Here is a 24362-nt window from a genome sequence, read left to right as displayed (position 1 = left end):
TTCTACTGCCAAAATGGAGAAAATAAATCTCTATTTTTCCCCTGAACTATATTATAGATAGAATTTCATACAGATTAGATATTCTTTTTAAAAGTAATAGTGAAGAAATGGTTCCTAGAGTGAGCCAATGTTTTAAAAAGTTCTTTTATGGGGCTGGAGAGATGGCTCAGTGGTTAAGAGCACTGACTGCTCTTCCAGAGGTCCTGAGTTCAAATCCCAGCAACCACATGGTCGCTCACAACCATCTGTAATGGGATCTGATGCCCTCTTCTGGTGTTCTGGTGTGTCTGCGTACTCACATACATAAAATAAATAAATTAAAAAAAAAAAAAAAAGAAAAAAGTTCTTTTATGGCTGGGCAGTGGTGGCGTACGCCTTTAATCTCAGCTCTTGGGATGCAGAAGGCAGGCAGATCTCTGAGTTTGAGGCCAGCCTTATCTACAGAGTGAGTTCTAGAACAGCCAAGGCTACACAGAGAAACCCTGTCTTTTTTTAAATTTTATTTTATTTTATTTATTTATTTATTTATTTATTTATTTTTATTTATTCGAGACAGGGTTTCTCTGTATAGCCCTCACTGTCTTGGAACTCACTCTGTAGACCAGGCTGGCCTCGAACTCAGAAATCTTGCCTCTGCTCCCAAATCCTGGGATTAAAGGTGTGCGCCACCACTGCCTGGCTGAGAAACTCTGTCTTAATAAAAAAAAAAAAAGTCTTTTATCCAGAGAGAGCTAAGCATTATAAATATTGATGAACTCTTTTCCTTTTTTTTTTTTTTTTGAGCTGAGTAAGCCAAATATTGGCATAGTTATTTTGTTTGTAGAGAGAGGAAATAAATAATGAGTTCAGTCTTCGTGTTTCTCAGAGTAAATCAGTTAGTGAGCAGACAAGGTCAGTCAAAGCTTAATCTCCTAGAAACTTTATGGTTTCCTTTTGAGTTTTTTCTTTTTGATTCATATATACTCTGCTAATTTCCTATTTGTTTAATTTGTTTTTTGTTTGTTTTGTTTTCTATCTTTCATTACTGTAATATTCAGGCAATAATCAGTAGCAGAAAAGGAGTTAGCCATCTGACTCAGATATAGAAATGAAAGAAACAGTGTTTATGTGGGTCAATGTTCTGCCCACCTCCAGGCTGATTCTGGGCTTCATGGAAATGTGGGGACACCACCCTCGGGTGGGAAAGCACAGTCAGAGTTTTGGGAAGAAGCTGGAGCTGGTTCTGGGGTTCAAAGCGGGTCTGAGGAGGTTCTCTGACTCTTGGTCATCCAGGTGCCACAGGAAGGCCAGGAAGGAGTCAGGGGCCCTTGTGCTGGGGACAGTGTCTAGCCCTGGGCCTGGGAAAGAAGAGCTCTGGCTTGTCTCAGTGGTGATTGTCTTTAGCTTGGTGGAGGCAGGCTGGAATCTCGAGAGGCCTTCTATAGGAGATTTAGGTGTGGCTTTGTAGGCGAAGACCTGCATATTATCATGGCGGTAGTAGATGAAAAGACAGTCCATGTTTATCCATATCGTTTATTGGCTGTTCAATGTGGGAAATGGAGGTATACTGAACCATACCAACTCTCAGGGTGGACCTGAGATTAAATGCCTGTTGCAGGGAGGAATGTCTGGGAAGAGGAGCTTATTGACTAACTCTCAGGGCCTCTAGGTACCTCATTAGCATGGAGAACTCTGTTTCAGGCCTACATGACCAGAGGTCACATTTCATTATGTAAGGAGCTTGGCAGTGTTCCAGGCCAGGAATCTGTCAGGGAGTGGGGAGTCGCCTAAGTCTCAGGTGTGTGCCCACCGAGTCTCTGGGTCTCAACCTGGTCTACCATACCAAGCTTCCTGGCATGGTTCTCTTTAATCTTTCTTTTCTCCAACCTCTTGTTGGGGGTTTAGAATGGATTAGCATAGAATAAGAGTTGGAAGGGAGGTGGAGATTTAAAAACAAACAAACAATGAAGTAGCCTAAAAAGTACTTGCCAATAGCACCTGGTTGCTAGTCTGTCTGAGCTGCAAGATTCCCCTGAACTGCCTGACTCCCTCCTCCTCTCCTCTCTTATTCCTTATCTCCACTGGGCCCTGCCCTTTCAGCAATGACCCTCCCCAGGGTTTTACTATCCCATAGTTGTAACTACTAATGTTACACAAAGATGATACAAGAGAAGATGGGTAGATACTGTTTTCATTAGGTCCCACTGTACTTGGTGGGTAAATATTCCCTCCTTCTTGCTGGTGGCATATGGATAAAGTTTACAGCTTTTCAATAAAAAGAAAGGTACTTATAGCTCTAAAACTTTGGTTTTATTTATAGAGGAAATAATTTCATGTTCAGAAATCATCGAATTTGAAGTGAAAGTATTTCAAGTACATTTGTATAATACATCTCTAAACACTTAAACCCATGTCTTTGAAAAAAATTCTGTTATTCTAGCAAATTAAGTTTAATGTGTAAAATCAATTAAATTTAATCATTTTCATATTTTCTATATATTCTACATAAAACTAGAAGCATTACTGCATATGTGTTCTAGTTCAGAAAATTAAAATATAAGGAAATATGAAGTGATTTGTAGCAGGACAAGGATGAGGATTCTTTTGTCTGCCCTTCATATTAAACTGTTTGAAATTCATTGAATGCCTAGTTTTGAAAAGGCCACTGATAGTGTCAAATACGGATCTCTTCACATCTCTTTCTTTTATTTTGCCTTTCTATAAAAATATAAAAGCAAGTGTGACTGTATCACACCATCCTGTGTAAACTTCACAACTTTCTGATCTTTAGTTCTCAAAATCTTAACAACACGAGGTAAACTTGCCATCTACTGAGGTGTCATGCATGTAACAAAAGTGTGTAGGTTGCTCAGGGAGTACCGGATGATTCTGAATTTTAGGATAGAGGCAGATAGACTGATCTTAGGATCTTGTTGAGGTAGACTTAATCCTACGGATTTGTAGGTAATTTCTACCCTACCATCCTTAGATTTAACAGTTCAAATTGGCTGTGGAAGTCTTTATATTACAGGGAGAAACTAGGCTGAATGAAATATATGCAGTCCCATGACAACTCTCCAACTTCTTTGACTTACATTGTCTGTCCTTGGTTGTCATGTTGTAAAATCTAGTTTTATAGCAAGACAGCCAGTTCAAGAGCCGAAATCTGAGATAATCTTATTGTAGTTACTCATTGCTACTAGTTTTTATGTTTGCCTCAGTGTGACCATCAGCGAAATTGAGTATGGAGGCAAAATAAGACTTTTAAGAGATCTTAGATCTTGAGAATCATGTATAAAGTCTATTTGGTTGATTGGAACTTGTTCTTTTCCTGGATAGGTTACTTTAATTAAGTATATTTGTCAGATGTAATTTTATAAATAGTGGTAGTTTGAAACCATGGTTCACTGGTCAAAAGGAAAAAAATTCACTCACTCATGTGAATTTAAGTTAGCAATAGGCTGTGGGCTATCATACAAAGAAGCTTCACTTTGAAGTTTTCCTTAGGCTCTTGTTTACTTTTTCTTGAAGCTTGAAGATAGCTGCTATTGGGCAGAGGAAGGATTTGATTTGTCTTGTAGTTTTGTATATATATTTGGAATAAAATTTATTAAGAGTTTCAAAATGGTAATTTCTCATGTCATGGGAATTGATGAATGGTCCTGATAGATATCCTTTGTGTTCAGAAGTCTTAACTAGTCAGTGTTGTTTTGTCTTGTATTTACATTGGATACGCCCTTGACTTCATGGAGATGATAGTGGGGTGGAGCTTAAGAAACCAAGTTCTGTATATGTCTTCTTTGTGGATGATTAAGAGCAATGAGCATAACTTTGCTAATTCTCAGATTTTCTTTCTGTAAGATAATTAAAATACTTACTTGTAATGATTCTGGGCATGTGCGTGAGGCTGGTTCCAGGGCTAAGGAATGTATGTGGTGCCATTCTGTGGTAGTATTATTCAAATTTGTTTAGGGTTCTCTAATAATAACTAATTTCAAGACAATAATGACTCATATGGAAAAAATTCCCAGATTTTGAATGCATATTTAGTTATTGCTGATTATCAACTTTATAATTATAGATCACAAATGAAGATTTAAAATAGCATTAAATTATGTGCATAAATATACAAGATTATTCTTTTTAAGCTTTTCAGTGAAAATGAAAAGATAATTTTGAAAGTCAGCCTTTTGAATACTTGGGGGTTGAATTCTGCTAAAAGTTTCTTAGATTTATAATTGATTGACACTTTCTTGTCTTTTATTAGTTATATAATTGAAAAAGACACCAAGAATTTGAAGGCTATGCATATTTTTTTGCTATACCAAGTAAGAAAATATTTTTTAAAGTTTGTAGGTTGTTTTGGGCTTTCAAATTCACTGTTGATTTCTTATGTGGTCTTTAGAATCTGCACTCATTCTAGTCTGTCCTTCACAAGGAAACAGTTACAATTCTTTTTATTATTACGTGTGTATACAGACATGTGTGCCATGGTGCCTGTATGGAGGCCAGAAATCAATGCCATGGAATTGGCTTTTTCTTTACAGCTTTACATGGTGCTGAGGATTAAACTCAGGTCACCAGGATTGTGCAACAAATATTTTTACCTGCTGAGCCATATTAACAGCCTGAATGATTTTTTTCAAAACAAAATTAAATCAGATTATTTTAAATTATGGGATTGAGAAGAGATTGTACTGTTTTTTTTCTTTTTTTGATGTATCTTTTGCTAGTCTGTGATCTCTATCTGGGTATTGGCTTAAGGACTAGTAAGTTTGGATTGGATTGTTTTACTTTTGTCAGTGAAAAAAATATGTTTGAGATACAAGGCTTGGAATGTCTTGTCAAAGGGGGTACTACCTTGAGTTCCAGTTAGTACTTTTGAACTTAGACACTTGGTTTGCACCTGTTTTGGCTGCTAATTGTTGACTGTCACATGGCCTGGTCTTTATAGAGGCTCCATTCTTTGAGTTAACACTGCTCACATTGTTCTGCAGTGTCTCAGCCAGCAGCGTTTGTAGAAGTACTTTTTGACTCTATGGGATAGTATGGCTTCACTTGCATTGGGTGCCTAGCAAGTTCATTTTACATCTCCACAAAAATGTATATTTACCAAAGTAATATTCATCAATGTTGATATTCATCAGTGTTGAAATTATAGATAGTAAAACTTCCAGCACAGAATGTGGAACAAGGCTAACTCATTACCACTTTTTACGCATGTGTTTAAAATGTTATGCCTTTCACATAAATTAATCTCATATTTACACCAAGATTAAGAACTTTTTTTTAGGGCTGGAGAGATGGCTTAGAGATTAAGAGCACTGGCTGCTCTTCCAGAGGTCCTGAGTTCAATTCCCAGCAACCACATGGTGACTCACAACCAACCATAGTGAGATCTGATGCCCTCTTCTGGTCTGCAGACATACATGCAGGCAGAACACTGTATACATAATAAATCTTAAAAAAATTAGAACATTTTAAATATATTTTTTGTTATATTTGTCTTATTTATTTGCTTGTTTAATGTAACAGAATTAAAGTGAAAGAAGTAAACTTTATTTATTTTTTCAAGTTGATTTGAAGTGATTTAATTTATATGAAGTGTTGGGTGTGACTACTGAAGATGGAATGCACAGTTATGAGGACAGATGTAAATCTCACCCCCTCACCTCATCCTCACATTAAGTAATCACCGAGTACTTATTAATGGTATTTGCAGTTGCCATTAATGCTTCCTTCTTCTCTAGTACTTGTCTATTCTCAATTTCTTTTTTGTACATTGATGACATTTATACAGTTTATAATATTTTTATGAAGTTATTATTTTTGAAAGTCAATCCATGTTTTCTAAAACTTGTGGCTTGTTTCTTGCTCTTATGCCTAACATGGTTATTTTGTTTGTTTTTTGTTTTTACTTTTTCAAGGTAGGGTTTTTCCATGTAAACTTGGCTATCCTGGCACTCACTCTATAGAACAGGCTGACCTCGAACTCAGAGATTAACATGATTATTTTTATTTAAAACAGCTCCCATATTTTCCTTTTTCTTTGTGAAACTAACTGCTTAAGCAGAATGTGCTGCAAATACTGTTGTGGTGGTTAAATCTTACCATTTAGGAGATCTCTAGGCATGTCTTTGAAGGCATGTACAGAGATGGAGTTAGCTGAGGAGGAAGATTCACTGAGGCACCGCCCTTCACAGGCTGGGGTGTGGGACTAAACAGGGAAAGAGGAGACAGCTAGCTGAGTGCTGCATGCACCTTTCTTTTTTGCCTTGCTTTCGAGGTAATGTATGACCAGGTGCTCGGTGCCTGCTACAGCGGACTGTCTCTTCAAACTATGAGTTCAAATAAACCCCCCTTAAGTCTCTTTGTCAGGTATTCTGCCATAGTACAATAAAAGTAACCATTACACTATTAAATTTTAAAATCCCTAGTATGAAAGAGACACTAATATTTATATGTGAGAAATTGAATTTGATGTCATACCTTGATTTTTAAGCACATTTGATTATATATGACATTTAAATTATTTATTTATTATTGCACATGTCCATGTGTGTGCTCATACATATGTGTGGTATTTTGTGTATGGAAATATGTGCCACAATGTGTTTCGAGAGGTAGAGGACAACTTGTGAAGTCAGTTTTCTCCACCCACTTTTATATAGTGTTCAAACTAAGATTTCTGTGCTTGCAAACACTTCTACCCACTGAGCCATCCTGTAGGCTGCTGCTGATGATGTTTCTTCTTCCTCCTCTCCCTCTTCTCCCTCCTCCTCCTCCTCCTCCTTCTTCTTCTAAAAAATGAGTTTAGCTTTATAGTATCTTATTGTAAAGCCCAGGTGAGATGCAGGGCCTGTTCTCCTTAGTGTTGCCATTGATGAAGGCCGTGGCCAGTTCTCCCACTCTCGTGACCCCAGGGCCAGCTCTCCTGACTGCAATAGATGGTGAGGGATGAGGGAGAGGAGGAGGACGTCTCTTCTCTGTCCATACCACCTAGCTGGCTCACCTGCAACTCTACCCCTACATCCAGCTCTACTGTACTGCTCTGGCAGGCCTGCTCTCCTGACTGCTGCAGCAGGTGAGGGGCAGGGCCATCTTTCCTACTCCAATGATCGAGGGACCAGCTTTCCTGCTTGCCATAGATGGCAAGGGGTATGTGTGTAGGTCATCTCTCCCTCTTTGACCCATGGCTGATAGGTAGGCCAGTTCTCCCACACTCAAGCCCTTGGGACAGAGCCCCCCACCCACATGCCACCAGTGTCAGCTCTGCTGTCAATCCAGGTGAGGTGTGCAGGGCCCACTATCCTGAGTGCTACAGCTGATGAGTGGCAGAGACAGCTCTCCTGCTCTCATAACCTCAGGGCCAGGTCTCCCACTTGCCTCAGGTGTTGATGGGGGAGGGAAGAAGGAGGCTCTCTCATCTATGCCGCCACACAGTAGATGAATGGTAGGGCTGGGTCTCCCATGCTCATATATTTGAGGGCCTGGCTAGGCTCCCAGTCAACTACCACTAGGTGGAGTACTACAGTTGGCTAGGGGTAGAGTCAACTCTCATGCCTCCAGGGCCAGCTCTCCCATGATGCCCAGCTGAGGGGTAGGCCAGTTCTACACAGCCCTTCAATAGCAACAAGCCCGCTCCCCACTGGGGTAGTGATCTCAGGCGGCATCACTGGCGACTCTTCTTAGGCTGCTCCTCACTACCCTTGAGTCTCCAGCTCTGCCTCTTTATTGTGCTCACATCCTTCTGTTTATGTTTCTCTTCCATTTCTTCACCACTTAATCGCTCCTTTAAGACGCTTCTGGGGTCTCTGAGTGTCTGAGGTTATCTTAGGAATGGCATGCCCCACTCATGTATTATGGTGCCAGGCAGGGGCCATCTCAGGCATGGTTTGCTCCCCCAGGACTGGTGGTTGTCTTAGGCCAGCTCCCTATCCAGGTCCCATAGTACTGGTCAGGTGGTCATCTTGGGCGTGCTCTTCACCTAGTCTGCTCACGTGGTCTGTTGGGAGGGCCATCTGTTTCAGGCTCACTCTTGCCCTGGGCCCTCAGTCCCAGGAAGGGATTCTTTTAGTCTCAGGCTTGCTCCCAGTCCTGGGAGTCTTCCAGGGCCTGGGCAGTGTGGGATTGGTGGTTGTCTCAGGCTAGCTCCCTGTCTGAGTCCCTGTTGGACTGGTGGTTATCTTAGGCTTGCTTTTTTTTCAGAGAGTGTGAGGCTACTAATCATTCAGATGTTCACAGGCCAGAGCAGAGCTCAGCTATAACTTCTCTCCTCTCTGCCACCTGCTGACACACACAGAACACAGCAGCCACACCTATAAGCTTCTGGGGGCAGCTGAATGGAATTTTTTTTTTCTTTTTAAATTGTTTCATTTATTTACATTCCAAATGTTGCCTTCTTTCCTGGTCCCCCATCCAAGAGTTCTTCACTCGGTCTTCCTTCCCCTTTAAATTTACTTTGTGCAGCTCTTTGCTTGGGTCTTTTCAGCATAAAATGTTTTATGTATTTCTTGTGTCATTGAAGGAGTTGTAAATATGAGACGTTTTTGTAAACCTGGTTAAGAGGACACTCAGTTTGCCTTTCCAAGAAAAATTTGCCCCTCAGTAATAAACAGTATAGACTAAGAACATTTCTTTTTTCCTTTTAGCCTAGTCTGAGCTTGGGATACCAAATCAAGAGACATTTCAGTTTTTTTTAAGTCTCTCGTATTTCCTAATTTACTTTTTGTATCTTGGTTTTGGCTGGAGTTTCTTTTTAAGTCTTGATCAAAAAGACAACCAACAGATGGGTAGCTTTAGATAGTATTTTGTGTGAATATGAGTTATAAGTAAAAGTTACTTGACACCGGGCGGTGGTGGCACATGCCTTTAATCCCAGCTTGGGAGGCAGAGGTAGGTGGATTTCTGAGTTCGAGGCCAACCTGGTCTACAGAGTGAGTTCCAGGACAGCCAGGACTACACAGAGAAACCCTGTCTCAAAAAACCAAAAAGAAAGAAAGAAAAAAAAAAAAAGATGGCTCAGTGGGTAAGAGCACTGACTGCTTTTCCAAAGGTCCTGAGTTCAAATCCCAGCAACCACATGGTGGCTCACAACCATCCATAATGAGATCTGACACCCTCTTCTGGTGCAGCTGAAGACAGCTACAGTGTACTTATGTATAATAATAAGTAAATCTTTGGGCTGGAGCAAGCAGGGATTGAGCAAGCAGGGTCTACCACAGCAAGCAGGGTGACTGGAGCAAACGAGGTTGACTGGAGCGAGCAGAGGTCCTAGCAGTCAATTCCCAACAACCAGATGAAGACTCACAACTATCTGTACAGCTACAGTATGTACTCATATGCATAAAATAAATAAATCTTTTTTAAAAAAGGAAGGACCTTTGAAAAAAAAGTTAGTTGACACATTAGACTTGTGAGAGATTTCAGTGGTGATAAGGGGTCTATGGAGCTGCAGGTGGCTTAGTCAATAAAGTCCTTGCTGAGCAAGCACAAAGACCTATGTTGGGATCTCTAGCCCCTACACATACAAATTTGAGTTCAGGAAATGCCTCTAATCCTTTCATTGGTGAGACAGGTAGATCAGTGTAATTCACTAGCCAGCCTATTTAGATGAGTTGGTGAGCCCTAGGTTCCTGTCTCAAAACATAAAGTGGAGAGTGTTTGAGGAAGACATCCAGTGTCCACATGCACATGTATGGCATACGTGCGCACACACACAGACCATATGCACAAATAAGGGGGTCATGGTTAAAGACACTCATATGAATAGTGTAGGCTTTAACAATAATTGTGGGCAGGTTTTATAGGGAAGGAATCTTTCCTGTTTAATCTTGGAAGAGTCATTTGCTTTCCATAGAAGCAAATGGAAGCTTTTCATACTCATCCTGTTTTCAGGTCTAGTGGTTGTTATTTTGTTGTATCAACATCTTGTTGGTGAGAATAGAAGTATAGCTGCTAATTCATGCATAGATCTGAACCCATTTTTTTTAAAATTTTATGTCTTAAATTTTTCAAAATGGGACTTTACATAGATCTTTGAAAGTGTGTGTTTTTGGTCGCTTAGAATTTACACTATTTATATTAAGCGATTCTGACAACCTATTTCATAAGCCCAGTCTTTCCTGGAGAAATTTATAGCAGTAAAAGTCAAACATAGAATCTTAGTGTTTCTTATTCCTGTCAGTTGCCTCCTCTTCCATTTTTTTTTTTTTTAGTCACTGTGTATGAGAGTGTGTGTAAAGACATTATACATATATTATATGTATATATATGTGTGTGTGTGTAAAGACATTATACATGTATTTGTTTAAACTGACCAACAGACTTGTCGTATGGTTTTATTATCTCATATCTTATAGATTCATTCAGGTTTTTCAGCTAATATATATTTTCATGCCTAATGCAGTTCAGCCACTCGTTAGCTACTGGTCTCAGCTGGAAAAGAATAAAACCTAATCTGAATTTTCACCAAGAAGAATAAGGAATTATGAAAAAGATAAAAGAACATTTGGTGACTCAGTGTGGGAAAGAGAAGTAAAGTTATGACTTGTATATATTTTTTCTAAAAAGAGAGGATAAAAACCTTGCACTACCACCATTATAACAACAACAATAAAACTAGCAATCAATACTGCTTATTGATAACTCTGAACATTAGTGGCCTCAACCCCCAGTAAGAAGACACAGACTAATAGAATGGATTTGAAACCCAGGAACTATCCTTCTGCTATATCCAAGAACCATACCTTAGCATGGACAGCACTTCAGGTAATAGGATGGATAAAGATATTCCAAGCACATAGACCCAAGAGCTAGCTGGTATAGCCATTTTAATATCTGACAAAATAGACTTTAGATCAAAACTACTCAAAAGAGAGAGAAGGACACTACATACTCACCAAAGTTAAAAAATCTACCAAGAGGACATTGTAGTTCTTAACATCTAAGAACCAAACACAAGGGCACCCATGTTTATAAAAGAAACACTACACAGTTAGATCACATATTGACCCTCACACAGTGATAGTGGGTTGTAAGAAGAATTTTTTCAAAGTCTTCTTTTAATAATGATTCTTAAATGGTTTAACCTCCCTTATAGCCCACCACCCGCCAGAGGTTGTAGAAAAGAAAGGATGAGTGGTGGTGGGGGAGTGAACCTGTTTGAAAGGTTCTTTGGAGCAACTCCTATCTGTATTGTCTGGAAATCAGCAGGCAGTTCACAGGTTAGCAGGCAGTAGCAGCTCGATCCACTCACAAACACCTCACAGATACACCAGCAGTCCAGTTTGGTAGAGTCAGTTTAGCACAATCAGCAGCAGTGCTAGCAGCCTGCTACCTAGCAGAGGCAGCAAGGCCTCAGCCTCAGCAGGAGTCAGCAGGAGGGACCAAGGCCAATAGGAATGCCAGGAGAAATTCTCAGCTGTGCCTCTCAGCCAAGTGAAGATCAGTGAAGATTCGAGACCAATAAGCACTGCACAGCTAGCTCTATAAGCAAGCCAAGTTCAGCCCCTGTCATTTCCTCAAGTCCTATTTATACCTTCCAAAGAGCATGTATCCTCCACGTGTCTTGCCTCAGCATGTCACAGAAGTGGCAAGAAACTGTAGTACACCACCAGAAGTTTTTTGGTATGTTTCTCTCTATGGAGTTCTGACAAATGGAGCTTAACTAAGCAATGTAAGGCAGACCATTACATGTGTGTCAGTAGCAAAGAATCCTTCATCACGTGTACTTTAACATGCTTGCTTTAGCAGAACATCTTTTCTCCTGTGTCTGCTTCAGCAAAACATTCCTTCACAAGTCTGCCTTCGCCTTATACCTGTGTCTACTTCAGGAAAACACTCCTTCACGTCTTTGCCCAGCAAAACACCATCATCCAACACAACTAACTTTCCAAAGAACACTTAAGTTTCCATTCCAGTGGGTGACTTCAATACTCCATTCTTACCAATAGACATGCTATTTAGACAAAATTTAAACAGAGAAATGCTGGTGCTAACTGAACCTAACAGATATCTATGGAAAATTTCACCCAAACACACAAGAATATGCCTTCTTTTCAGCCAACTTTTTCCAAAATTGACCACATACTTGGACACCAGCAAGTTTCAATAGATACAAGAAAATTGAAGGGCTGGAGAGATGGCTTAGTGGTTAAGAGCACTGATGGCTCTTCTGAAGGTCCTGAGTTCAAATTCCAGCAACCACATGGTGGCTCACAACCATCTATAATGAGATCTGGCACTCTCTTCTGGTGTGTCTGAAGATAGCTACAGTGTACTTAGATGTAATAATAAATAAATCTTAAAAACAAGAAAATTGAAATAATACCCTGTATCCTATCTGACCACCATGAGTTAAAGCTGGATATCAATAGCAGCAGAAACATAGAAAGCTTATAAACATATGGAAACTGAACAACTCATTACTGAATGAAAAATGTGGCAAGACAGAATTTAAGAGAGAAATTACTTTCTAGAATTGAATGAAAATTAATATACAACATTCCAAAACTTATGGGACACAATGAAAACTCATCTAAGAGGAAAGTTCATAGCAGTAGATGCCTATATAAAAAGTTGGAGAGATCTCATGTTAGTTACTTAACAGCACACTTGAAAGCTCTAGAACAAAAAGGAGTCACACCCAAAAGAATAGATGGCAAGAAATAATCAAACTGAGGGCTAAAATCAATAAAATAGAAACATACACATGCATACATACATACAACAACAATAATATGAAGAATCAATGAAACAAAAGAGTTGCTTCTTTGAGAAAATCAGTAAGATTGTCAGATCCTTAGCCAGATTAACTAAAAGGTGGAAAGAGAAGCTGTGCTGTGTCGTCATGCCACAGTACAGTTTGCAAGCAGGACAGATTGTAGGTCGAAGGTTTTGGGGTCTCTGCCTGAGTTGGGTCTTGGGACACAATGACAAGAAGAAGGTTGGGTTAGGTTAGAATGGTGGGCATTCAGAAAGTGTAGGAGGTCTATGGTTGGGCTGCCTACCTGGACTTAGGGTGGCTGGTATGGCCTCTGATGGAGAGTGTATGTGTGGGGTCTCTGCCCCAGTTGGGGGCTGGACTTTGTCTGTCTCTGTTTCTCTGTCTCTCTGTCTCTGTCTCTCTCTCTGTATGAATATATATATATATATATATAAATATATACACACACATATAAATATATATGTATATATATATTTTTTTTGCAAGTTGAAACCAGTTGCTCTAACACTGTTTGCCGAAAACATCTTTTTCCTATTTTGTTGCCACTTTTACTTTGTCAAGGGTCAGTTGAAGTGTGTGTGGAGTATGTTTATGGATGTCATCTTTTGTTCTGTGGACTGGCTGCCTATTTTTTCCCCAATACCCAAGAGCTTTGATGCATTTTCATGGCTTCATTCATTCTTTTTTTCTTTCTCAAGGGTTTTTAGAGACACCTCTTTCTGCTATGTGTTGTCTCTTAATATATTCATGTTAGTAAGGGTATCGTTTAAAAATGATGAATGAAGAAATTGAGACTCAGTTTGTGAAACTAGTTATTGTAATTTATTGTCATAGCTGCTGTTACTAAAAGAAGCAGATCTTCTATTCTTTGGTAGTGTGTTGTTTTCATGTGAGAAAATTAGGTTTTTCCTCCTTTCATAGCATTGTTATGAGATTTGAAGTTTAGAACATGGAAAATTCCCTAAATTCCAATATGTAAAATTAGTAACAAAACTTCTCAGTTAATATTAGCTGTTATGTATACTCTCCACTTTTATTTTCCTTTTGTAAGTGCTTTTCTTGGTTTATACTCTTACATGCTGTTTCCTCTCAAACACAAGTGAACTAATGCAAAACTCAGAAAGTAATAGATTAGAATTGAGAAAGGCTGCCAATAAGATTTCCCTTGCCTGAAAATTATACTTCTGTGTGTAATTGAAACTTTTATTAGTATTTCTGTATATGAATGCTCTTTAATAGTAGGGAAACAGATGTTAGCAACTGAGCAGAAACAACAACAAACAAACAAGGGAATAGTATAGCATGCTGCATTGGAGAGTGAGTGAGTCAGGGAACAGTCTTGGCTATACTTCCTGTCTGCTGTATAAAACAAAATTGAATAAAAATAAAAACCTCTTCCTTCAGGAGTAAACTGCTAGCACAGTTGTAGATCCTAATGAAACCAAAATCTATTATAGAAAATTTCACATTCACCTGCTTTTAAAAATTACAGTTATGTCTCTTACAGAATGACCAAAATGTTATTTTAATATCTTTTTAGGTTGGTACAGAGGAGTTTCAACAAAGAAGCCTAATGTAAAGGTAATGGAAAGTTCGTCATTGTGTTCTTTAATGTCTAAGATTTGTATCATGTGTTATTCACAGTCAGTAGCAACTGTTTCTAGTTTTATCTTTAATCCTTTATGGTAGCTACAGTCACCTTTATGGCAGACTTGTATAATTCTTATAATGCTCAGGCAATATTAAAAATGATTTTTCAGAAATCACAGAAAATGCTAATGTGAATGTGATTATAGCTATATGCTTGTCTCAAGAAAGCCTACTCATACTTTTAAGTAATTTTCTTTAAGATTTGACAAAAACTAAATTGACTTATTTATAGTTTTAGTGTTGTGGAACCACATGTCTAGTTAGATGAATTTACTGCTGAGATGCAAAGTGGGAAAAATAAAAATAATGCTCAACTTGGCATTTCTTTATTGATAATTAACAACTTTGTTAAAATGTGAACTTAAAAAAGACTGCATAGAATGTTATATACTACATTTTGTGTTTTGAGTCCATTATAGTTAATAGTAACTTAATAAAATATTATATATTTCAATTAGCAATTATAACTAGAATCTTTTTTACTAAACCATTTTTTTTAAATATTTATTTATTTACTTAATGTGTATGAGTGCATAATAGCTGTCTTCAGACACACCAGAAGAGGGCATCAGATCTTATTACAGATGGCTGTGAGCCACCATGTGTTTGCTGGGAATTGAACTCCGGACCTCTGGTAAAGCATCCAGGGCTCTTAACTGCTGAGCTATCTCTCTAGTCCCTTTACTAACACATTTTCTAACATTCTTTTAGCTTAGTTTTATTTTCTGGTGCTGGGGACTTTTAATGACAGGGTATTGTACATGCTGGAAAACTGTGCTACCCCTGAGCTGTACCCCATCCCTGCTTACTCTTTCATAATTCATAGTATTCATATTTCTCATCTTTTGGTAGTCTAATATTGAAAGTATTGTTTTTCTTATATTGAAAAATATAAGCATAATATAATTATTAAAAACTTATTGAGAGCTTTAGGTATTAGTTTGCCAGTGGAATCATCTTTTTTTTACTACTTTTTAAGGTAATTACTAGAAACAAAACAGTACCTTCAGATTTTAATTCAGTACTACTAGGCCTTTTCATTGTTGGCATGACATTTTAGACTGTGCATTTATTGGATGTAAGAGGCCATCTGTGTGATACAATGTTTAGTATCACAAATAGCCTCTATCCACAAGAAACCTTATCATCTCCACTCCATGTGTCTAGCCCCCTGCCATGTTGAAAGGTTGAAAACAAGCTATTAGCAATGTTATGGCACTAAACTTGTCTTTAATAGATTGCTACCTCTCAAAGGTAATTTTCTCTGTTTATTTCTAAACTTGCAACACTACAGGTTTTACTTTTCTCTTAAGAATGCTTATATGAGAATAGTTTCTACATTTATTTTAAGAATCTTGATTAAATTGTGCTAAAGCTAGAAGTTGGATAAATGTGAATCTTAAATATCAGTGAAAAGCATGATATCACGTTTTTATTTGTGCTCATTATTTGTGAACTTTGCAACCCCTGCTTCTAGTGCTAGTACTTAGTGATTACTTTGAAGATTGAATAATACTTTAAAATGTTAAATACACTTTTCCCTCTGTGTGCATTTGTATAGAATCCAGAGGACCACTGACCTTGGGTTTATTTCTTAGGTGCTGTCCACCTTTTATTCTATTCTATTCTATTCTATTCTATTCTATTCTATTTATTTTAATTTTTGAGACAGTGTCTCTCTGGCCTGGAATTCTCCACTTAGGTAAACTGGCTGTCAAGAGAGCCCCAAGAATCCAGTTTACTCATCCTCTTCAGCCTTGAGGGTACAAGTGTGCCACTTGTACCCTGATGTTTCTTATGTATGTTTTAATTATCAAACTTATGTCCTTGTATTTGCAAGGCAAGCACTTAATTTCTACTGAGCTTTCTTCTAGCCCTAAACATAATTATTATTTGCTGATTGATAATAAAGTACTTCAGAATATCATGGGTATTACATAAATAACCATCTTATCTGTCATAATACTGTGATTTGACTGAGTGAACTTACAATTATTTTGATTCTGTTAGGTTACCTGTAGCTATAGTTTTCTATGATCCCACCTGGCCATCTTGGCAGATGGCTACCTCCTTCACTATTTCTTCTGCAATAAGATATTGAAACCATACATTGTACATTAATTTGAAATTTTAATCATGATTTTAATCAACTAAAATCATAAACTTTTAATTCAATGATTACTTTCTTCATTTTGTTATCAAAATACTAGTAGATTCAAGAAATGTGTTATAGATCTTATATATCAAGATAAATAGTATATGATATAAATCACAGATTTCCATTGTTCTCTAGCAGTTCTTATTAATTAATATTTTATCTTAGCTTTTGGCAATTTGGTCACTATATTTTAAAAGTAATGTACAAATAGAAGCTTCTCAAATTAACTGTTCTCATTTGGGCCATGATAGTAATTGGGTTTTCTACAAGGTCTATGTGTGTCTTTTCTTCTAGCTTCTTAACAGATTTCTCCAGAAAGGTGACTAATTTTTATTTTAGAATTACAAAAACAATGCTCATAACCTTATATCTGTTTCTAAGTTCTCTTCATTCTGATATGGTTATTTGGATTTTGTCAGAGATTCATTTGTGTTTAGTTTTTGAAATAGTTTGACAGCAAATTAAACAGGAATGTTACACTAAGCAGTGTTTGAAGTTTTTTTTGTGTCCAATCAGATTTTATTGTTTTTATGCAAATGTAGTACTTTTGTAATTGTATATTTTGGTAATATAAACTTTCTAGAATTTTAGGTGGCTATGGGATTTACTAGCAACAGATATCCACATCTTAAGTTTGTATTGTATTCCTTTTCCAAACACACCAAAAACAGTTCAGATTTGTTTGTCAATAAAGTTCATACACAGTCCGAATAAAACATTGACATTTCCTTATAATATGTTCAGTGGTTAAAACTACATTATACCTACTTAGAAGGGGAACAATATAATCAAGGGAAGTAGAGGGTGGGAGAGACTTGGGAGGAAGAAAGGAGGGTGAGGGGAAAAAGAGGGACAGAATCAGGAATGGAAGGAGGTGGAGGAGATGTACAGAGGGTCAGGAAATTGAACAGAGGTGTGTAGCAATGGGGGATGGGGAACTGGGGGTAGGAACCAGAAAGACCCAGATGCCAGGAAAACAAGAGCCTCCTAGGATCCCACGGGGATGACTAGCTGAAATACCCCACAAAGGGGAGGGAGAACCTGTTGAGACCATATCTAGTGGTTAGGCATGACCCCCGGTTAAGGGATAGGGCCACGTACCCATCTCCAAAATTTTAACCCAGAATTGCTCCTGTCTAAAGGAAATACAGGGACAAAAAATGGAAGAGAGACTGAAGGAAAGGGCATCCAGAGACTGCTCCACCTGGGGATCCATCCCACAAGCAGACACCAAACCTAGACACTATTGCTGATGCCAAGAAATGCTTGCTCACAGAAGCCAGATAAGGCTGTCTCCTGAGAGGCTCTGCCAGATCCTGACCAATACAGATGCAAATGCTAGAGGCCAGCCATCGCACTGAGCACAGGGACCCCAGTGGAGGAGTTAGAAGGACTGAAGGAGCTGAAGGGACCTTATTTGGCATCAATGGGAGGGGAGGCCCTTAGTCCTGTGAAGGCTTGATACTCCAGAATAGAGGAATGCTACTGTGGTGAGACTGGGGTGGGTGAATGGGTGGGTGAGCACCCTCATAGAAGCAGGGTAAGGGGAGGATGGGATAAGGGTTTGCAAAGGGGAAACCGGGAAAGGGGATAACATTTGAAATGTAAACAAATAAAATATCCAGTTTGAAAAACCGAGCATTATAAACATTCAAGAAGTAATTTCTTGCCATCTGATAGAATGATATATGTGAGAATTAGCTTTCATCATTTTTTTGGGCTAAGGCTATTTGATAAATGTAGATTTGAGTTTATTTCACTTTAAAAAGAAATTATCTGAAAATTTCTCTGAATTATGTAAAGATTTCTTCGTTTTTCTTAAGACTTCTAACTTTTTTGTGGTACTTGGGATTGAATTCAGAGCCTCAGGCAGGCTAGGCCAGAACCCAACCCCAGCCCAAGACTCTCAACTACAGATGGATACAAATATAATTAGAGTATTAATAAGCTAGTATCTTTTCTTTAATGGGTAATATGTGAGCATGTGTGTGTTGTAGGATAGAAAACAACCTTGGATTCAATTTACTGGAAAATTTAGTAGAAAATTTCAAATGTTCCTGAAGTACTGATGCCATATATGACTTCCAGCACTAATGTGTTAACCACTAAATCCTCTCTGTTTAGACATAGTTTATGCATCTTTCATTTCATTGTCTTTAGCCTGTTACTTAAAGTTGATATGAGTAGTACTTCCCTAATAATGTAAAACGGACACGTGCACACCTGAATCAACTACACCTGACCACATGCTCACTGGGAATGAATGATTTTAGAGTTAAATTGTATCAGTAATTGCTTTAAATTAAAAACTGTTTATTTTTATATGTATTGTTGCATACCTGGCACCTGAGAAGGTTAGAAGAGGGCCTTAGATCCCTTGGGACTGGGGTTACAGACAGTTGTGAGCTGCCATGTGTGTACTGTGAAGTGACCCTGGTCTTTTGGAAGAGTAGCCAGTGCACTTTACTACAGAGCCATCTCTCCAGCCCTAATACTTACTTTTCAGAAATAAATAAATAAACAAATAATAAAATAAATACATTAAAAATTTCAAAGCAGAATTGTATATTGAGTATATAATTATAACCCCCCCAATTAATCTCTTCTCATTTTAAATGTGTACTTACATTACTTATTTTGACTATTCTATCAATATCTAAAGATAAAATAACTAAATTATCTTTTTTTAGTGAGTCTTATTTTCATTTGGACTTTAAAAAGTTAATTGTTTTTGTTCCTGTTTTTGTTTTGTTTTGTTTTTTTGAGACAGGGTCTCATGTTGGTCTGGCTTTCCTGGTACTTGCTGTATAGACCAGTCTGGCCTTGAACTCAAGAGAGTACCTCCTGAGTGCTAAGACTAAAGGCATGTGCCACCACACCACTACACCTAGCTAAAAAATTAAATTTGTTTTTAGTTAAAACATAATTATATCATTTCCCTCCTCTTCTCTCCAAGTCCCTCCTGCTTCCTCAAACTCGTGGCCTCTTTTCCTTTAATTATTATTGTAATACATAAATATATCCATATATATGAATACTTGATTTTTGAGTAAATACTTTTTATATTCATTCCTATCCATTTTTTTTTTTTACTTTGAATTTTCTGGTGTTTTCCAAAGCATATATTTTGGACAAAAAACTTTTTATATTTATACATTTGAATGATCTAATGTTGAGTACAGTTTGAGTGAAAGCTAAAGGCACTGAACATTTAATAGGCTTTTCTTCAAGTATACATTTGCTTAGATACAGTAAAAGAATGATAGAAGTGCCACTCTGCTGGCTGTTTCTTTACTCATACAGAAATTGTAAGTAGTGTTTGGGGAGATGGCTCATTGGTAAAGCGCTTATTGTGCAAGCCTGATGACCTGAATTCAGATCCCTGAACCCACATAAAAAGCCGGCCACAGTAGTACTGCACATGTCTGTAATTCTAGTGAAAGACCCCAGAACTGGGGAGATCCTTACTCAAGTCTCGGGATGACGCGACCACCCAATGACTCACGAGAGACCGAACTTGCTGCAATCACATGAGATTTATTAAGGCCAGACCTGGGTCGAACTCATAGCCTGGCAGGCCAGAGGGGTTCGACCACGAACACAAGAAGTAAGGGGTATTTAAAGGGAAAAACCACAAACTAGAGGGGTGAAGGGGTTACCAAGGAAACATAACAAGAGAACAGTGGAAAATTCTAAAGAGACCCAGCCCCTATTTGAGTCCAGGTCATAAGTAAAACGTCCTACACACTCATCATGCACAAGAATGTGGTTTGGTCAATGTTATTCACTTTATGGCTGACCATTTCCTAGAACTACCCAGATGGCTCATATCCTGCATTTTGTTCTTGGACCTAACTAGGGGGAGCCTTTGTGGCCAACAGGTTTCTGAAACTGGCTAGTCTACATTCTTGGCTCATTACAGAGACCTTCTATGTCCCTTAAGTAAAGGTTATACAGTATACATACATTTCTACTAATACATTTCTCTTTTTTTTAGCATGCTTTCTCCCAAATTTCTAAATTCAGTCTTTTAGTAGTATATTCCTACTAGGAGAGGGGAGGTAGAAGGAGAGTAGTTCTAGATCAGCATACACAGTGTCAAACAAGAAAGTACCCGTTTCAAACAGAGTGGAAGGTGAAGACTGGGTGTCATGCCTGAAGTGTCATCTGATATCTACATGTGCTCTGTGACACATGGCATATCTACACACACACACACACACACACACACACACGCACACACACACACACACACATAGTGGGAGAGGGAGGGAGGGAGGAAAGGAAAGAGGGAGAGAGAGAGAGAGTGAGCGCGAGCACAAGCAAACACTCATGTTTGCGAGCCAGCAGGTTGGAAATGTATTATTCTAGGTTTTGATTGAAGTTGACCATTGATTGGTGGCTATTATAAGCTTCATCTTTAGAAAAGTATTTATTATTTACTTATGAATGTGTGTGCATGTGTGTGTTACACACAGTGGTACACATGTAGAGGTTAGAGGACAACTTGTAGGAGTTAGTCTTTTCCATGTGGTCCTGGAGAGAACTCAGGTTGTCAGACTTGGTGTCAAGTGCCTTTACTCACTGAGCCATCTCTTCAGTCTTCAGCTTTTAGCAGTAGGTAGTCAGTGGCCGCAATTACAGTTCCCAAAGCCTTGGGTGATAGACCCATGGTTCCTAGTGTATATCTCTTCAGGCATTTGAAACTGCCCGCAGTTCACCTCAGCCAGGAGAGAAAAAAGGACCTGAAATAGAGGGTTTGAAATGCAAAGAGAAAACACGAAGCCAAGTTGTGTCCCAATCAAGGCTCCACTTTACTGAGAATAAACCAGGGTTTTTATAGTCACAGGAGAAACTGAAAACAAGTCTCTAGATTACACTACAAAGAAAGTTCAGGTGCCAAAGTCCCCAGGTTCCGAAGATCTTCAGATGGCTAGCTGGAGTACTCAGGCGGCTTCTTCAAAGATAATCAGTCAACAGAGAGCATCTGTCTTAGCTCCCAGGTGTTAGCCCCCAAGCAGAGGCTGCTAGAAGTCCGATGGATGACTGAAGTGAAGAGGAAAGGTAACAGGCATTGAGTGTAGCTCAATGAATACAGTAACTGGTATGTATCTCTTGGGCATTAAGTGTCAAAATCTTTTTTTTTTTAAATTAGATATTTTCTTTATTTACATGTCATATGATTTTTTTTTTTTTTTGGTCTTTTTGAGACAGGGTTTCTCTGTATAGCCCTGGCTGTCCTGGAACTCACTCTGTAGACCAGGCTAGCCTTGAACTCAGAAATCCACCTGCCTCTGCCTCCCAAGTGCTGGGATTAAAGGCATGTGCCACCACCGCCCAGCAAGTGTCAAGGTCTTAGAGTTTGGCAGTACCCTGGAACTACTCCAATAATCTTTGCCCATAATCCATTGGCTTTGGCTCTGCATAGCCATATCTATACTTCTACAATTCTTTGTCCTCTCAGATACCTATTTTCCACTGTAGCCACCAGTGGCCACAGGTTACTGGGTTCCTGAAAGAAAAGCTGGGGCTGAAAGGGTTGGGGGATGGAGAGAGAAGGATGAGATCAAGACAGTTTCTGATCAAGGCCCCATGTTTACTTTGGAGTCTGAGCTTAAAAAGAGGGGGAACCCATCCCACACTATACCAGGATCTTGTTGCTTTGTCAGGAAAACAGGCTCAGCCGCTCAGCAGGTAGTGAGTGGCTCCCTATAGGAAGCTGCAGATGTGGCAGGACAATAGACCTCATTGAGGTCTAGCCCACTCTACCCTAGGTGGGCTAGCCCCGCTGTGGCAAAGACAAGGTCTGATTCAGCCTGCTCAAGGCTAGGGTGAGGGTACATCCCACCATTTCTGCCGCCGGCCTTTCTCTGAAACTCTTCAGCTCTTCAGCCACTTTCTTTCCAGTATTCTATGTTTTGTATCCAGCATTGTTACCACTGCTGTGGCTGCTGCTGTTGTTGCCCCTGCCATTACTACCACTCCATTTTTCTTTTTTTGCTTTTACCAGCTCAGCCTTTTCTATTTTATAGTAAAGATCCAATTCCCATTAGGAAGAAGCCTTTTATTAGGCACAATTTTGCAATACCACAGGGGCCAGTAGAAGAGGGTGTTTTCCAGGTAGTTTATTTATATAGTCAGAAGGTAGCCATTTATGCAGGTGAAGGATTGTTTACACTAATCAGAAGCTTAGCTAGGCCACCAAGGGAAGTGCTCACTCTGGTTTGTTATGTTGAAGATGACTGCACAAATCTTTTGGAGCGCTGCTTTCTAAGCAAGGTATTTGGAGTGGTTACTCTTGAGCATGCTGTGGTTGTGATGGTCCTCTGCATCTGTTGAAGTGTCCTCAGAGTGATTGTGTCTAAAACATGTAGGCTTCTAAGAGGACAATGTGGCCAATTGACAGAAAAGGATTTCTTGGCTGACAGTTGCTCTCTTAAGGCTCCTATGTATAAAGAAGGGGCCTGTTAATCAAGGTTATCAAAATATTAAATAAAAATTTATAGTTTTGGGGCTGGAGAGATGGCTCAGTGGTTCAGAGTGCCGACTGCTCTACTGAAGGTCATGAGTTCAAAACCCAGCAACCACATAGTGGCTCACATCCATCCGGAATGAGATCTGATGCCCTCTTCTGGGATATCTGAAGATAGCTACAGTGTACTTACATATAATAAATAAATAAATCTTTTAAAAAAATTATAGTTTTTAAGGAATAGACTTAAAGTATTAAAGAATAAGAGAACAAAATAAATAAAAAAAGAAAAACTACCATTATTATAGTTTTTGGATTCTGTAGAGCATATGCTTAAGAGGGAAAAGCAAATGGCTCCGTAAGAGTTGAGATTTGCTTCTGTTCAGTGATTTCAACTATACATTAATTTTCAACAGATGCCTAAAACTACATGAGTTATGAAAGGGGCCTTTTGTATGGTAGATAAATTTACAAGGCATAGTTAAGAAACAACAAGTATTGGCAAGCCAACTAGAGTACACTGTTAGCTAGTGATGTTTGGTGTGATAGGAAAAGTAAGTCAGACTTGTATTTACAGTATTATATGCCAAAGGGTACAGGTAATGATGTGGTTTTTTGGCTTTCTTGCTGGTCAGCTGAGTTCCACATGTGCTATTGTTACACAGTATTCTAACATTCTGCTACTACAGTGAAATGCAGAAGGTAGTAAAGAGGTTTATTTTGGCACAGGGTTTTAGAGCTTCAGGCAGCCTGTTCCATTGAACCTTTGGGTTGGTTGTGTCAGATGGCATTGGCCAGGGAGCATGTGGTTGAGCACTCTGTATACAGTATGAGTCAGGAAGCAAAGCAGGAAAGCCTGGGTAGGTCATGATACCAGAATTTCCCATGGATGCTTGCCCTTAATGACTTCTCAGGGACTTTTCTTTCTAAAGAACTCATTACTTCCCAATAGTGCCACCCTGAGGACCTTTAACACATGAACTTTAGGGGATGCAAACCATAGTACACAGTAGAAGACTTATAAGAGAAATTAGTATTTAAAATACATATTGATGAATTTATAGATGTTGTCTGAGGTGTACTCTACAGTACTGCAGTGACTAACTGGTGGGGAGTGATGAATCAAGATTGTGTGGTATTGTTTAGCATTGTTAACTACTGTTAAGTACTAGGGAGGGAAGTTCATTGTTTCATTTTTGAGGCTGGGTCTTGCTGGGTCAAGCTGGCCTCAAATTCAGTATGTAAGTCAGGCTGAACTCAAAAGTTTAGAAGCCCTGCACAAGTACAGTTAGACATTATTGGAATTGGTAGTTTATTGTTGAGATTTCTTTAAACCTTTATTGTAAATACCGTTTGAGTATGTCAATCATTTTGTT

General features: G+C 38.7%; 1 protein-coding gene and 1 non-coding gene across 7 annotated transcripts in view; one reads left to right on the top strand and one right to left on the bottom strand.

Annotated features, from left to right (window-relative positions):
• The window catches only part of Dock3 (dedicator of cytokinesis 3), a 299780-nt gene that overhangs the window by 39586 nt on the left and 235832 nt on the right, over positions 1-24362 (top strand). For all 6 annotated transcript variants that reach the window (XM_031343655.1, XM_031343658.1, XM_031343657.1 and 3 more), the window contains exon 3: positions 14247-14287. In XM_031343655.1, the coding sequence (XP_031199515.1) occupies positions 14247-14287 (41 nt within the window). The remainder of the gene's footprint in view (positions 1-14246; positions 14288-24362) is intronic.
• On the bottom strand, positions 8190-8318 carry LOC116074124. The gene has a single exon (XR_004112091.1). It is a non-coding gene; the product is annotated as a small nucleolar RNA SNORA17 (small nucleolar RNA).

This window comes from Mastomys coucha, unplaced genomic scaffold (genome assembly GCF_008632895.1).
Source record: "Mastomys coucha isolate ucsf_1 unplaced genomic scaffold, UCSF_Mcou_1 pScaffold23, whole genome shotgun sequence".
Lineage (NCBI taxonomy): Eukaryota > Metazoa > Chordata > Mammalia > Rodentia > Muridae > Mastomys > Mastomys coucha.
This window is presented reverse-complemented; position numbering and strand designations above follow the sequence as displayed.